This window comes from Moschus berezovskii, chromosome 3 (assembly GCF_049115385.1).
Source record: "Moschus berezovskii isolate FMDL1 chromosome 3, NW_MosBer_1.0, whole genome shotgun sequence".
NCBI classification, from domain to species: Eukaryota; Metazoa; Chordata; class Mammalia; order Artiodactyla; family Moschidae; genus Moschus; species Moschus berezovskii.
The window spans coordinates 72955955-72970905 of record NC_142462.1 but is presented as its reverse complement, the minus strand read 5'-3'; the positions used below and the strand labels follow the sequence as shown (position 1 = coordinate 72970905).

The 14951-nt window shown below is 40.1% G+C and overlaps 1 protein-coding gene across 1 annotated transcript in view; it reads left to right on the top strand.

Moving 5' to 3' along the window:
• AVL9 (AVL9 cell migration associated) overlaps positions 1 to 10952 on the top strand; it is a 60684-nt gene extending 49732 nt beyond the window's left edge. Inside the window, exons 14-16 of the mRNA XM_055420915.2 lie at positions 2158 to 2211; positions 2726 to 2814; positions 5060 to 10952. Coding sequence (XP_055276890.2) covers positions 2158 to 2211; positions 2726 to 2814; positions 5060 to 5175 — 259 coding nt within the window. The 3' untranslated portion in view covers positions 5176 to 10952. The remainder of the gene's footprint in view (positions 1 to 2157; positions 2212 to 2725; positions 2815 to 5059) is intronic.
• The last annotated feature ends 3999 nt before the right edge of the window (positions 10953 to 14951 follow it).

The following is a 14951-nucleotide window of genomic DNA, read 5'->3' as shown; positions in this document are numbered from 1 at the left end:
AGATAGAAGCCTTGAGGGAAATAGCACTGGTTAAAACTGAGAGGTTATTGTAAAATATGAAGTGTGAACAACTAAAGTCAATATTTGAATTCCTAGATAATCGGTAAAATCTGGTGCCATTTCCATATCAGATTCTAAGATCCAACAAAATTTAATACCTGTCATAATATTGACTGTTGACTGGGCAAAGACTTTATTCCATGTAAAAGGCATTTAAATGTGCTAGAGAATTGGCCCATTAAGAAAAAAATAGCATGTGAATGGGAGAGTGGAATCTAAGGAGATCAATTGGGAACTTCTAAATTAAAGGATTTTAATTTCTTTATGATGTAAGTATACATTGAACTTTTGTTTTCATTTGCGGTCTTTTTGTGTATGTGTTTTTAAATTAATTTTTATTGGAGTATCATTGCTTTGCAGCATTATGTTTCACTTGTATTTTAAACTTTACTTCTTCATGAAAATATGGCAAAAATCAACTTAGTACTGATTACCATATCAGTTAGGAACTTGGGTAAACTTGACTTGGGAATGTGCTTTAGTGGGGCTACACACAGAATCCAGGGATTTATGTCATTGTCACTTGCAGAAGCATCTGCAAGGAAGCAGGACTTGGGAGAAGATGTCTGCTAAACTTATCCATCAAGAACCGTGACTAGGTTCAGGACCAGTTTTAGTGAATTTAGTCCTCACACTGGGCTATGGCAGAAACCTAGATTGCCATTTGGATGTGGTAAAAACATAGAGAATTAAAAGGCAGAAACACTGGAGTGGAATTAAATGAAAGGACTAAGTTCAAAGTTTTCCCTCACTAACCACAAGGTCTGTGTTCTAAAGAGTAATGAAGAGAAACAGATGTGAGCTTGTTTGCCTAGTGGCGCTGGTGGCAGTGGTGCTGGGGGAGTGACCGTTCACAGTTCTTTCTCCTTCCCTGGGGCTCTGTTAGCCTGGACAGATCTTTACTCAGCTGCTGCATCTGCTGTAGTGCCTTTAACTTGAAGCAGCACTACAGATTTTAATGCAGGTCCTTATGAGGATTAGCTGGCGTGTGTTTTAAAGGATTGTGAAAACAGTACTTTTAAAACTGTAAATAACTGAGGTTATTCAGGTTGAGGAGAAAGAAAGCTGAAGCAAAAGACCAGAAAATTAGATAGGGAAATTATGCAGATTTTCAGTATTTTCACCAAATTAAAAACAAGAAATGATGATAGTCTTCAGCTGTCATCAGGGGGTATAATTTAGAAATATTCAAAACTAAATGTAAGGTTTGAGATCTTTGAAACCCTTTCTTCCACTCCTAAAGATTAGAAAATTAAGTCCTCTCAATGCTTTCAACTGGTGATTTGAAAATCCAGAAAAAAGAGAGGTTGTTATGTATGCTTAGTATGACCAATAAATAAATTTGTTATCATTTGAAAAGCCATAATAGCATTTTCTTTTTATTTTAATTGGAGACTAATTACTTTACAATATTGTGGTGACTTTTGCTATACATTCACATGAATCAGCCATATAATAGCATTTTAATGTTTTAATAAGTGGCTGCAAATTTCACCAGGGTCACTTTTTTTTTTTTTGGTCACTTTCTTTGTTAGCCTTTGACAGAAGGACCCCTGCCCTGTGTATGAGATAAGAATCTGAATGTTTACTGATTCCTTGTTTTATAGTGTAATGTTGATCAGGTTGCCTGATTTTTATATATACTGTTTCCCTAAGATCTGCACTTTGAGTTCCTTTTCTGATAACACAGATTAAATCTTCCTTTGACCAATACCACCCATTTATAAGATGGCCAGAATCAAGCCATGGCCAGAGTCAGGGACTCTAACTAACCCTGACTGTCCCAGGAGCTTTTAAAAATGTTGGTGCTTGGGCCCCACCTCAAACCAAAGAAGAACATTAGGGTGGCACTAACACAAACCAACCCCACCCAAGAAAAAAAAACACCTGTTTTACAAGCAAAGTACATAAGCTGAGAGAGACTCCCGTGACTGTGAGTGGAGAGCTGTGATCAGAGCCCTATTTCCAGTATCATGTTTGGAGCACCGCCGCCGCCTGAGTCACCCCAGTGCAGTTTCCTGATACTTCCTTGTGATAACTCTGTTGCAGCTTTACTGATGAGATACTCATAGTCTAAACTCAAACTTTGTTTTACAGCCATCCTTTCCAAGGACAGTACTCAGTGTCAGACATGAAGTTAAGATTCTCACAGTGAGTATTTAGGGAAAATACTAGGAACATTCTTCTGTCTGAATTCATGCCATGTGTTTCATCGCTAATTGGGAATTGTTTTTCTCCACTTCATAGACTTGTGCTTCAAATAGTAACCAAATATGTGCATAACGTTCTCTAGCTCAGCAGTGTGTATGTTTCGAAATGAAAACACTGCTGTTTCATGGAGAATGGTGTGAACTAATAGCAGAATTTGCCATTTTTGTTCTGGTGAAGTAACTTTAGCAAATTATGACCATACAAATTATGTATAACCATGCATCCTTATATCCTTACACCACTTTCTGGCTCATCTGTATATTCTTTTAAAATTTTCTGAAAATTCCTGTACTTAAAATATTAGTAAATTAATTGATGTATAACAAATAATGAATTATTTATCTTCTTTTCTCAATAATTCTGATTTGGGGGATGATTATAGAGTGGTTAATGTATATGTGAGTGATTTTTTTTTTTTAACTGTACTTACTTAACATTTCTCTCCTTCACTCAGTTCTGTTCAAAACAGTGAGCGTGGCAAAAAACTTGGAAACGTCATGGTTACAACAAGTCGGAATGTTGTACAAACAGGAAAAGCTGTTGGTAAGGATGTCTTAGGCAGGAACAGATTGGAATCATAAAAAATCTCTTCTCTATCCTCAGTATGTCACTGATAAAAACATAAAGTTGTAGAGATATGTGTATCACATAATGCAAGATGGTTGAATATACAGAGGTTTTTCTTTTAATTTTGGTCTTATTCATTAAAACAATTCTTGTGACACTAGATAATGCCAAACTAAGTTTAGCGAATGTTGTATCTGTTCTGTTTTCAGGAGTCAAACTTCTCTGGATTTCTCCCTCTGTTCCCTGAGCTGCCCACAGTTCTTTGTAAATAGTAGAGTATTATTTATATAATAATAAAGTAGGCATTAGGAGCAGCTGTCTTTTAAGGTAGTATCACACAGTAAAGAAGATCAGTGAAAACCAACAATTGTTTTTATGAAAAAATCACATTAATGATACTTCTACAGACTAGTAAAGAGAAAAAGAAGATACAAATGACCAGTATTGGGCCTGAAAGAAGGGATACCTCTATAGATCTTACAGAAATTAAAAGGATAATAAGGTAATACTATGAATAATCTTGTGCCAGTTTTTCAACTGCTTAGATGAAATCTACAAAATCCTTGAAAGGCTCAAACTGCCAAAACCAATGCAGTAAAGAAATAGAAAATCTGAATAGCCCTAAATATATTAAATAAATTGAGTTAAAGTTTAGGCTTCCTACAGGTTTTTAAATGTAATCTAAGACCAGGTGGCTTCACTTACGAATTTTATCAAACACTTAAGGAATAATGCTAATTTTATACAAACTCTTTCAGAAAGTAACGGTTGAGGTAGTACCTCCCAGCTTGTTTTATGAGGGTGTATTACCCTGATAGCAAAACCAGACGAATGGTTGTTAGGTATACCCTTCTCTACCTAGCTTTTTTCACTTTGGCTGTTTTAAAGATTATTCCATCTCTTTTTCTAAAGAAATTTCTTGTTCCTTCTTTCCTGTATTTTTAACTGTTTACTTTTATACTATTTCAAACTTAAATCATGTAGCAGTGAACAGGGAACTCCCAGTTATCTCAGGTGCCCAGTTATTTGCACTTGGCTACATTTGTTTTGTAATATCAGTATTAAAAATGGGCTCATCTCCTTCCTTAGCTCCTGAGAGCTAAGGGTAAGCTAAGGGTTAGCTGGCTAACCCTTACTGAACACAACTCTAAAGCCCCAGAATTAGGTGATCTCTGTGCCAGGGCCCTCCTAGCTCTAATGTCCTGTACATCTGGAGATAGGTAAGGGTAAGAGTCTGCAGACTTTAAAGACAAACTCAGGGCACAGAGTCCTATCACCCCTGTACAAGGGAATAGAATTAAACATATAAGCATTTATGTCCATACAATATTATACCTTTGACTTATTTTGAATTCTTTGCTTTTGATAGAAAAATTCTACTTCATCAAAGGTATATGATGTCAGTTAACTTTTAGTGATGCTGCTGATATTTAAATTCTATGGCATGTTTCCTTCTTTCACACTCCCCTCGCCAAGAACAGTGAGTGTGTATGATTCAACTTAAATAATTTCATTATAACATCAGCTTTTGAGATAATGCTGTTAAAAACAAAACCGACCTCAGGCAGATAGAGCTCCGTATGTTTTAATTTGGTGCGCCATGGTTATTTATTTTATTTGAGTGTTTCGGGCCTGTCTTGCAGTATTGCAGGCTTTTCTCTCCTTGTGGCGCATGGGCTTAGTTGCCCTGAGGCATGTGGGATGCCAGTTCCCCAACCAGGGATCAAACCCGTTTTCCCCTGCTTTGTATGGCGGACTTCCAACCACTGGACCACCAGGGAAGTCCTGTGATGCAACATGATATTGGATGACTATAACAAATTTCCCTAAGCAGCCTAACAACTCTTTCTTGTAGGTGGTTTTCAGTTATAAACTGGATTTGGGTTACAGAGAGCACATAGAAGTTTTGTTTTGGTGTGTTGTGTTTTTTTCTTTTTTTTTTTTTTTAAGCTCTCCAAGTTGTTTAAGAACCACTGGTCTGGGAAAATTTTTCCAAAGACTTTCAAAATACTTAGGAGAGCGGTGTCTTATACCCAGACACTAGTCAGGTTCCTTTTAGACATTCCCATGGTAAGGGATTATTTTGAAACTACAAGTGATAATTTATTGTAGTACCTGTTAACATAACAATGTGTTGCAGTTAAGTAGCATTGGTTTTCCAGTGTCTCTTAACAGAAGTGAAGACCGTTTTCCTTCTGTTTTTCCCCTCCTTTTTACTCAGGCCAGTCGGTTGGAGGAGCTTTTTCCAGCGCGAAGACAGCTATGTCTTCATGGCTTTCTACTTTCACCAGTTCCACTCCACAGAGTCTCACTGAGCTGCCCGACGGGAAACCCTGAGCCGAGCAAGCCACCCGGAAGCTGCTGTCGCTTTCTTAGGTTTTAAGCGTCCCCTGTCTGTCTACTGCTCCCAGACTGTTCCTCTTCATCGGCTGCAGGCCACAGCAGGGGACCAATAGGTCGAACTGTTTACATGGACGGTTGCCCTCTGTCTAAATGAATGTCGCGGGACACTGAAAAGACGAAAACCACAACCGCAGCCGGGATGGCTTCCCAGGTTGGGGTTTAAATTGACTACGTTTATTTCAGTCTGAGCCTGATTAAAACACACAGTGAACCTTCTAATGAATTTTGAGTTCTGACATTATACATTTGTTTACTTGAGAAAAGTTTCTCCTTGATGTAAGTTTTGTTCTGTTGTTGCTGTTTGAATATCCAGATGGATATTTATATGTGCTAAGATTGTTATATTACTATTTTAATTTCTCTAAAGTGAGCCCTAAAATGTTCTGATAGCGTGGAGGGGCCATCCAATCCAACCTTTTGCTGTTATTTTGCTGAGTTATATGAGGATTTTTTTGTTTGTTGGTTCTCTACCTACAAATTTGTCATTCACTTCCTGGAAACCATAGAAGTCAGAGGTGGTAGTTCTGAGGATGGGGTGTTTTGTGATTTTAATTTATCCTTTTCCCATTCTACACACTTGCTTTGAGGTGTCAAGGAGTGTCACTGTGCTTTCTTCCTCTTCCGAATTGTTCAAGTAGATGTGCAAAGAATGAGCATGGTGATGGTTACAGCAGAGTTGAAACAGTTTAACTGTGTATTTAGGGCAAGACTTTTGAAGACCTAGGTGGGTTCTGTTGACTGTAGTAACGTTGCAGTCATTACATGCATTTTTTAACCCGAAGTTTGTGCCTTCTATTTCTTCTTTTGAACGGTTTTCCATTGGGTGTTTACAGATTTAACAGGTTTTTTCTCAGTCTTACTCTTCATGAAGCTTTTCGAGGCACTTGGCCTTCCTCCTTCCCTGATAGAAAATCCTCATGTAATCAATGTCTACCCCCTTCCAAAAGCATTTATAAAAGAAAAGCAAGATGACCTGTAAATATTAAATAGAATTCTCATCTTGGCTCACATTTAGAAAAGCAAGTCTTAGAAGAAAACTTGAGCCGTGACATTAGTCATGTTTTGTGAAGGACATCTGGGTTCATGTTAGACACAGGTGTTCTCACAACTGAAGATTTTTACACAACTAGACCTCATGTAGCTGCCAGGCTCAGCTCTCATTTGCTTTTCGAGGGGACTTTGATTGGGTGTTCTCAGGGAGTACTTACAGGCAACAGACTGCTTTTTCAGTAACAGAAGATGCTTGGGAAATACATTGTGAATATAACCTACATTTGATGAGTGTTGAGAAAATCAGGGGCCTAATTAGGGAGGACTCTTGATTATATTTGATTTATCCTTTAAGAAATGTTTGTGTGAGAAGCACTGCTGGGGCGTGTGAAATGAAGCATAGGGACATAATCCAAATATCCCTGAATTTTCCAATTTGTGTTTTAACACAAGTCCTGCAAACCTAAAAGCATACTTCCCTTTGAGTATAATGATTTAAGAATTCATCGATGATAAAGGGCTTATTGTGGGAAACACTGACTTTACTTCTAGGAAAGCTTTCTCAGGAAAATACTGTCTGAAGAGAAGAAGGTAGTACCAAACAAAAGTTTTAAAAGGTACTTTAAAGTTGCACTGAGATGAACATCTCATTGTTTCATGAGGGCACTTCATTGGATAAAGTATGATAGTGTATCAGATAGCATTCATAGTGCTGTGAGGGGTCAGCCAGCATGCTGCTGGTTCATCCTTTAGTTTGTATGATTCGTACTATTGGGGTGAATTCTCATCTCTCATCATTCAAAGCGGCCCAATCCACTTTGGAATCCCACTGAAATAAAAATAGTTACATAAAATTTAACTTTGCTTTGCTATCACTCCTCATTTTAATGCACACCTTAATGGAACTTTCTCTTTACGTTTCCAGTTAAGAGTTCCACCCTTACAGTGGTCATTTAACTGGCTTTCTACATAAAATGAGTATTTCAGAAGATAGAACTTCTGGCATAGAGACGGTCAAAAGACCATAACTATATTTATTCTTTCAGGTTCTAGGAGGTATGGGGGTCTTCAGGGCGTGCAGGCTGTCACATTGTTGGCGGGGCCCTGGGGCAGCCAGCACAGGGAGAGGCAGGAAGCCTGGCCCCTGGTCCTGGGGGCCTATGTGCTTCAGGTTTGGATTCTGGGCTCTGCCCAGCGGCAGCCTGGAAACAGTAGCTTCCTCCAGTCACTGGCTCTGTGAGCCATAGCAGCCAGCACAGGTGTGGCCATCTGTGGGCATCTCACTGGTAAAGATGTGTGCTTTGCTTGGCCACACAGTGCTTTCATCTGAGAACCGAGTGTGTTTAAGTAGGCCTGAGGGAGCTAGGGTCAGCCAGGCTTTTCAGAGTGCGCCAGGCACACAGACCGCATCCACAGCTTGGTGGACACTTCTCTGCGGTCCAGGTGACTTAAAGATAATGTTTGGAAAAAGTCCCTGGCTGGCTTTAATTCCTACTAGGCACTGTAATGACGATGACATAGGTAAAGGAAAGAGGGCTAAAGCTGGCCCGAGCGTTGCCTGTCGAAGTGTGGCTTGTGGTTATTTTGCATTTGCATTGGCTCTTGTAACCAGGATGAAGTGTCTATCCCCAAATCCGTTAGAAATTTGCCAGCCCTCCAACCCTAAAACAATTCTCTTCTACATTCTGCTTTAAGAAACACAGCAGTATCCTTGGGCAGCAGACCAGAGCATATAACCTGATCTCCTCAACCTTATCTTGCTTTCTGAGTCCTATATTAAGCATTGAATATTTTTTAAGGATAATTTACTTAGAAAGGCAAGAAGGAAACAAACTTTGAAGGGAGAGATGAGACATTTATTGTTGCAAAGCCGAGAGACAGGTTCTTAAAGTCTGCATGAAAGTATTTTGGGAGCAGTATTTAATATGCTAAAGGATATAAGAGTTCTATAATGAAGAAGTTAGATTTTTCATCTGCTAGTTACAAGCTGTAAAATAAAGCTTTGTCTCCCTGGCAGGCAAATTTTGGTTTGGTTTTGTGGAAGTTCAAGCCAGTTGTCCTTTTCCCTGAGGCGTGGTGATGAGTGTAGGAACACCCAGCTCTGGGAGGGGCCAGTGGACTAATCCTGAACCCTTGAACTATTATCTGCTTCAGCAGTTTTGGAAAGTAGCCTGCTAGGATGGTAGCTGATGAATGTGGCCTGTTATTCTATTTGGGAGTTGGTTGGGACTCTGGAGATGGTATTGACACTGGCGTGCTCTGACTGTGTGGCCAGAGATGGCACAGTATTCAGTCTATCCACCCAGTTCTGTGGTATCCTCTAAACAAGATAGAGAACGCAGCCCTGGTTTCTGGAAGAAGATTGTCATTCCACGTAGCGCAATGTGTCACTAGGAGTTTTTTCATTCCAAGTCTTTGGGCTTCGTAACATTGAAATTGTTTTTTCATAATTCCCAACATTCCATAAATATTTGTCAAGGACAAAGAAAGGAATGTGTTTCTTTATTCTTCTCACATAAATAACTTTGTACACATGACTTCCTGCTTTCATATGAAGGAGAAGAAACTAGCTCCCTTGTGTGGCAGCTCCAAAATTAAAAGATTGTTGCACGAATAAGGGGTTGAATATATTTTATAAAACTAATGCATTTGTATTTCTGTGCTGTTCTGAAGATTACCTTTTTACTTATATTAATTAAAGATATAGAAAGTATATATTTAAATCATGTAAATGTGACTCATTAGGGAGTTTCCTCAATCTTAATATTCATCATCTTCTCACACTCATATAGTATGCTGCTCAAATTTTTTTGTGTGCAATATGGACATTTGAACATTTCAGTCAGGTACTGAGCCAGAAAAGCTAATTGAAGTTTTTAGAAAACTTAACATTGCTTAGAAAATATTTTGGTTTTTTGAAATAGTAATAATTTATAGCTGGAAAGATAAGATCAAGACTTATTTCAGGCTACTTGGTCACAGGTTCCTAAATTTAGGAAGCACTTGATTAACAAGTTGGTGAAAGCATTTAATGGGTACAGGAATAGTTTAAATACTTGAGATTAAAGGCTCTCCTCCAATCCCTTTCTAAGAAGTTTTAGCTTAGAAATCTTAGAAAGTTTTCTAAGGAAATATAGCTGTGGTACATGTTCTGATCAGAAAGGCAGTTTCTCTTTGCTCTATTAGTTTTATAATTTGTACTAGTTATTTGTTTCTGTTGTCATTTTTTTTAATGTCAAAATTATAAATCACGTCTAATCATACTGAATTATAAAACTTCTACTGTATCTTTCTTTTAAGGAAAAATGAGAATAAATTATCCTGTTTGTCCTGAATACAGTGTACTTGGTCTGTCTGCTTAGAAGTACCCTTCACGTTGTCAGTGTGGTTTCTGGCCTGTTTCACTAATGCACAGAAGGGCCAGCTCCGCTTGTTAGGAAACTAGCAGAACTAGAGGACCCGTTGCTCATTTGTTCTCTCTCATTTTGAAATTACTTCAGTCTGTGAGGTGGTTACCCTTGCAGCAAGAATGTTCAGAACCTGGGGCTACACAGCATACAGCCAAACAGAGCTTGGTCATGCAAGAACATCTTGTCACATGCTCACTGACAGAAATTCCCAGGGGGCAGGGGCATTGTCGCAAGCAACTCATTTTTCCAACTGGACTGGTGAGCTTCAAAATAGCCTTGACATTGCCACTGAGGGCTCCTAACACATTTTCATATGTATTTCCATGTACCATGGTTTCTTTCCTTACAGCTGTTTTGCAAAACAGCTTCAAAGGAGACAAGTTTCTTTGCCCTCCGGGGAATGGGCACTTCCTTGAGTGCAGGATTAAGTTTAAGGTACCAGTGTTCTTACAATGTGGACTGTTGCTGCCTGGATCTGACAAGGTGACTCAGGCAATAGAGCTCGACACTGCTGGCATCTCCCCTTTCCCAAGGACCTGCCTTCCTAAGGACCTACACTTCAGGCCATGGTGAGAGGATGGTCCCACTTCGTCTCCCGGATCAGCGTTGCCTGGCGTTCATTCTCGTAGGATGGGAGGTGCAATCAACAAATCTGGCAACATCTGGAAGGAACATGATTATAGAGCCAGTTTCTTCCAAGGAATCACCCATTGTGAAGGGCTTCCCTCCTCCTGCAGTAATCACAGGCTTGGGGAACTGCTCAGTAACAGAACTGATCTGTCCCAAGTTTACAATCGACAAACCCCCAACCGGCCTTCGACTTTCACATCACATGACTGACCCACTCCAGTCAAGACAGCTAAGGTCTAGTCATCAGCATAGGTAACATGCTTTGTATGACTATGGAGTCAGAGGCTGGGAGCCTCTGGGGTAGGAGAACTGAATGGTCATACTCTTTGCTCTTGATCCCATGTATATACCTAATTTTTGAACCACTGACATCCCCACAGAACACAGGAACCTAAGATTCAAATATTTCTCAATGTAGGTTTTATCCTTCTGGACCTAGCTTCACTCCTGGGGCTCAGAGCTGTGGACTGTGGGGAAAATGAGGAAAGTCACTTGATAAGATACTGATCATTGTTGCAGCGAGGTGATGAGTACACAGGAGTTTGTTAGACTATAATGGTGTTGTATATGTTTGAGAATTTTCATAATGAAAAGTTTAAAACTTGCTAGTCAAACAACTCTACTGCTGCTGAAAAGGCTCCACTGCTGCCACTCACCCCTTCCCTGGCAACACTCTCAAGTAGTTGCAGAGAATTTTGAAGCCTTCAGTCAGGCTCTCAGCATCAAATCAGTGTCTGCTAGTCCTCTTCTGACCTTATATGGTTCTGGTCACTCATCCTTGTAAAGCAGAATCTCTCTCATTAACCTTAGAATGGAAGGGCTAGAAAGGATGGAAAATAAGGTTTTGAAAAACTTAGTTCAATCACTAAGTTCTCACTGCTCCTCGGTGACTCATCTCTGTTCGATCTCATTCTAACCACTTCCATTGTGCATGTGTGACCCCATGGACTGTAGCCCGGCAGACTCCTCTGTCCATGGGATTCTCCAGGCAAGAATACTGGAGTGGGTTACCATGCCCTCCTCCAAGGGATCTTCCCAACCCAGGCATTGAATTTATGTCCTATGTCTCCTGAATTGTGGCAGATTTTTTACTGCTGAGCCACTGGGGAAGCCCTCACTTCCATCATTCCTGGTCCATTATGCCTGCACCTTACTGGTTTCCCTACTTCCAGTCTACCCTACCCCTCACACCGAGATTCATCTCCCTAAGACTTTCAGTTCAGTTCAGTTCAGTCGCTTAGTCGTCTCCGACTCTTTGCGACCCTATGAATCACAGCACGCCAGGCCTCCCTGTCCATCACCAACTCCCGGAGTTCACTCAAACTCATGTCCATCGAGTCAGTGATGCCATCCAGCCATCTCATTCTCTGTCGTCCTCCTCCCACCCCCAATCCCTCCTAGTATCAGTCTTTTCCAGTGAGTCAACTCGTCAGGTGAGGTGGCCAAAGTATTGGAGGGTATTTTTAATTGTCCCTTGCTACATGATAATCCTCCAAGTCTACTTAACTGTCTACAGAATTAAATCCAGATTCCTAAATCAGGCACTCAGTGTCTGCCACACAGTAATGTCCCGAGCTTCTCCAGTGACCCTCCTGGCCTCCACAAGCCCCCGGCCAACTGACACCTTTGCTGTGGTGACACTGTCCTTCCCTCTAGCTGTTGGATGAGCATTATTGAGAGAAGCCCTGTAGACACTAACTGAACGTCAGCTTCAGCCCCTCTTGTTCCTCAAAGTCTCCCCTGGGGCTAACCTGAGGTCTTTCTAAAATACTTGGACTCAGCTGTTATCGTTGATGTTGTTCAGTTGCTAAGTCGTGTCCGGCTCTTTGCGACCTCACGGACTGCAGCACGCCAGGCTCCTCTGTCTTCCACTGTCTCCTAGAGTTTGCTCATATTTGTGCCCATTGAGTTGGTGATGCCTTTATTGAGCACCACACAAATAGGTGCTTCCTGGTTTTGGAGATTTTCAGCTAGCAAAACTTTAAGAAAGGGATGGCAAACTAAGTGTTAGTTATACATCTGGAAAGAAACGTATACATTAAGATTAACCAATCATACAACCGATGCCCAGGGAGGAAAGGGTATTCCCAGCACCTAAAACGCCCCATCCTTTGTGTCTCTCCCAGAGCATAATTCTTCCTCCAGAGATATTTGGTTCTTTGATTTTGGAGATAATTATTTCTTTATAGTTCTACCTCCTCCTTCCTATGTATATATTCACAAAGCATTGTTTTGGTCTTTGAACTTGTATAAATGGAATCACCTCATTTGTATTGTCTTTTTCTGCCTAATTTTGGTTTTAGGAGATCGTTCTCTTTCACTGCTTCCTAAGCTATCTCACTGTACAACTGCACAGTTTATCCCCTCCACTGTGGGTAGGCGTTGGCTATTTCCGGTTTGAGGTTCTCGTAGCGAGCGGTGCTACTCTGACCCTTCTAAAATACACCTCCGGTGCACCTAATGCACGTTTTCTGTACGGTATAAATGTGGGAATGAAACTGGGGGCATGGAAATATGTATCCCTCTAAACTTTTTTGTTAATGTCAACTTGTTTTCAAAGAGTTGGTGCTATTTTACCCTCCCACCAGCAGGGCATGAGAACAGCATTGTTCCACGTTGTCCCCAATGCTTGGGTATCATCAGGAATTTAAATTTCTCCTGATTCGGTGAGTGTAAAATGGTATCTCATTGTGGGTTTTAATTTGCATTTCCCTGTTGTACTAGTAAAATTGAGTACCTTTTTATTTATTGATTGATTGTTCAGATTTCCACTTTGGGGAAATGCCTGGGTGTTTTTTTTACCCATTTTTCTATTAGTCTGTTTCTTATTTGCTTGAGTGTGTATGTGTGTATATGTCTGTCTATAGATATATATTGTTAGAGATTTCCGGATACTATTTCTTCAGTATGTTGGAGATTTCTTATTCTATGGCTTCCCTTCATTCTTTATGGTCTCTTTTGCTGAATGAAGTTCTTAATGTTAGAGCTTCCCTGGTGGCTCAGAGGTTAAAGCGTCTGCCTCCAATGCGGGAGACCCGGGTTCGATCCCTGGGTCGGGAAGATCCCCTGGAGAAGGAGATGATAACCCACTCCAGTATTCTTGCCTGGAGAATCCCATGGACAGAGAAGCCTGGTAGGCTACAGTCCATGAGGTCGCAAAGAGTCGGACACGACTGAACGGAACGGAATGTAGTCAAACTTTTATCTTTCCTCTTAAGGTTAGAAGAAATCATATCTTTCTGTGTTTCACTTAAGAAATTTTTTTCCACCTCAAGGTCATAAGGATATTCTCTGTAATCTTCTAGTGTTTCAGTTTTCCTTTTCATACTTAAAGAATTTCTCTACCTGATTTCTCTCTTCCTTACCCGATATGACTAGAAAGTTTTGGCACTTCTTATTTTGCTGAGTAAGAACTCTTTTTATGTATTTATTTATTTTTGGTTTTTAAAAAAATGTTTATTGAAATATATGGATTTACAGTGTGTTTGTTAGTTTCAGGTGTACAGCAAAGTGATTCAGTTATAGCTTTTAGATTCTTTTCCATTATAGGTTATTACAACATATCAAGTAGAGCTCCTTGCACTATACAGTAGGTCCTTGTTGGTTATCTATTTTATATACAGTAAAGTGTATATTTTAATCCCAAACTCTTAATTTATCCCTCCCCCCTCCCCTTCCCCTTTGGTTACCATAGGTTTGTTTTCTATGTCTCTGTGAATAATTCTGTTTTATAAATAAATTATTTGTATCATTTTTTAAAAGTTCCATATACAAGCAATGTCATATAATATTGGTCTTTCTCTTATCACTATCACTTCTTACCAAGACATTTTGATACCAAAACATGAGAAGAGCATAAGGTCAGAGTAAAGGAGAGCCCTTTAAATCAAATAATTAACTCTTTGTGTTATACTTGTTTAATTTGTCCATATCTTTCACATTTTGCAGAACTTCGCCTAAGTATAAGTTTATGAAGATGGAGGAAGGAATCCTATTTTTTTAATTTTGAAAGGCAGATGTTCTCCAAGTCTAACAACCATATAAATGTCTAGTGTGTCCATAACTGAGGAGCAGCCACTAGCAATAAGGACTTCTAACACGGTAGCAGAGATGCATGCTGGCCTCCAGAGATCGAAGATGTACACATATTTGACTGCTTGCCCTGGGAAGTTACTCTTAAAACTAATGCAAGTTCCTCACACTGCATTTTAAATACCACCTTCTTCCCATCAAGTATTTGAGTGCCTACTGTGTACACACACAGTACATGCCCCACACATAGCAGGGGGAGATGGACAATTACTGTGGATAGTTATCATGGATGATTACCATGGATGGTAAAGAGGCCGGGTCAAGGGTCAAAGCTCAGCCCAGTTTGACCACAGCATGGCGGCCAGCTGCTTTTTTATAGATTGAGTAGGTGTTGGCTCAACGGGTAAAGAACTTGCCTATTAATGCAGGAGACACAAAAGACACTGGTTCAATCCCCAGGTTGGGACTATCCCCTGGAGGAGGAGATGGCAACTCCTCCAGTATTCTTGCCTGGGAAATCCCATGGACAGAGGAGCCTGGTGGGCTACAGTCCATGGGATTGCAAAGAGTCAGACACAACTGAGCACACATGCACTTGTAGATGTTTCTTCCCCTGAAGACTGTGATGGTTTTAAGAGTGAGGTGGGT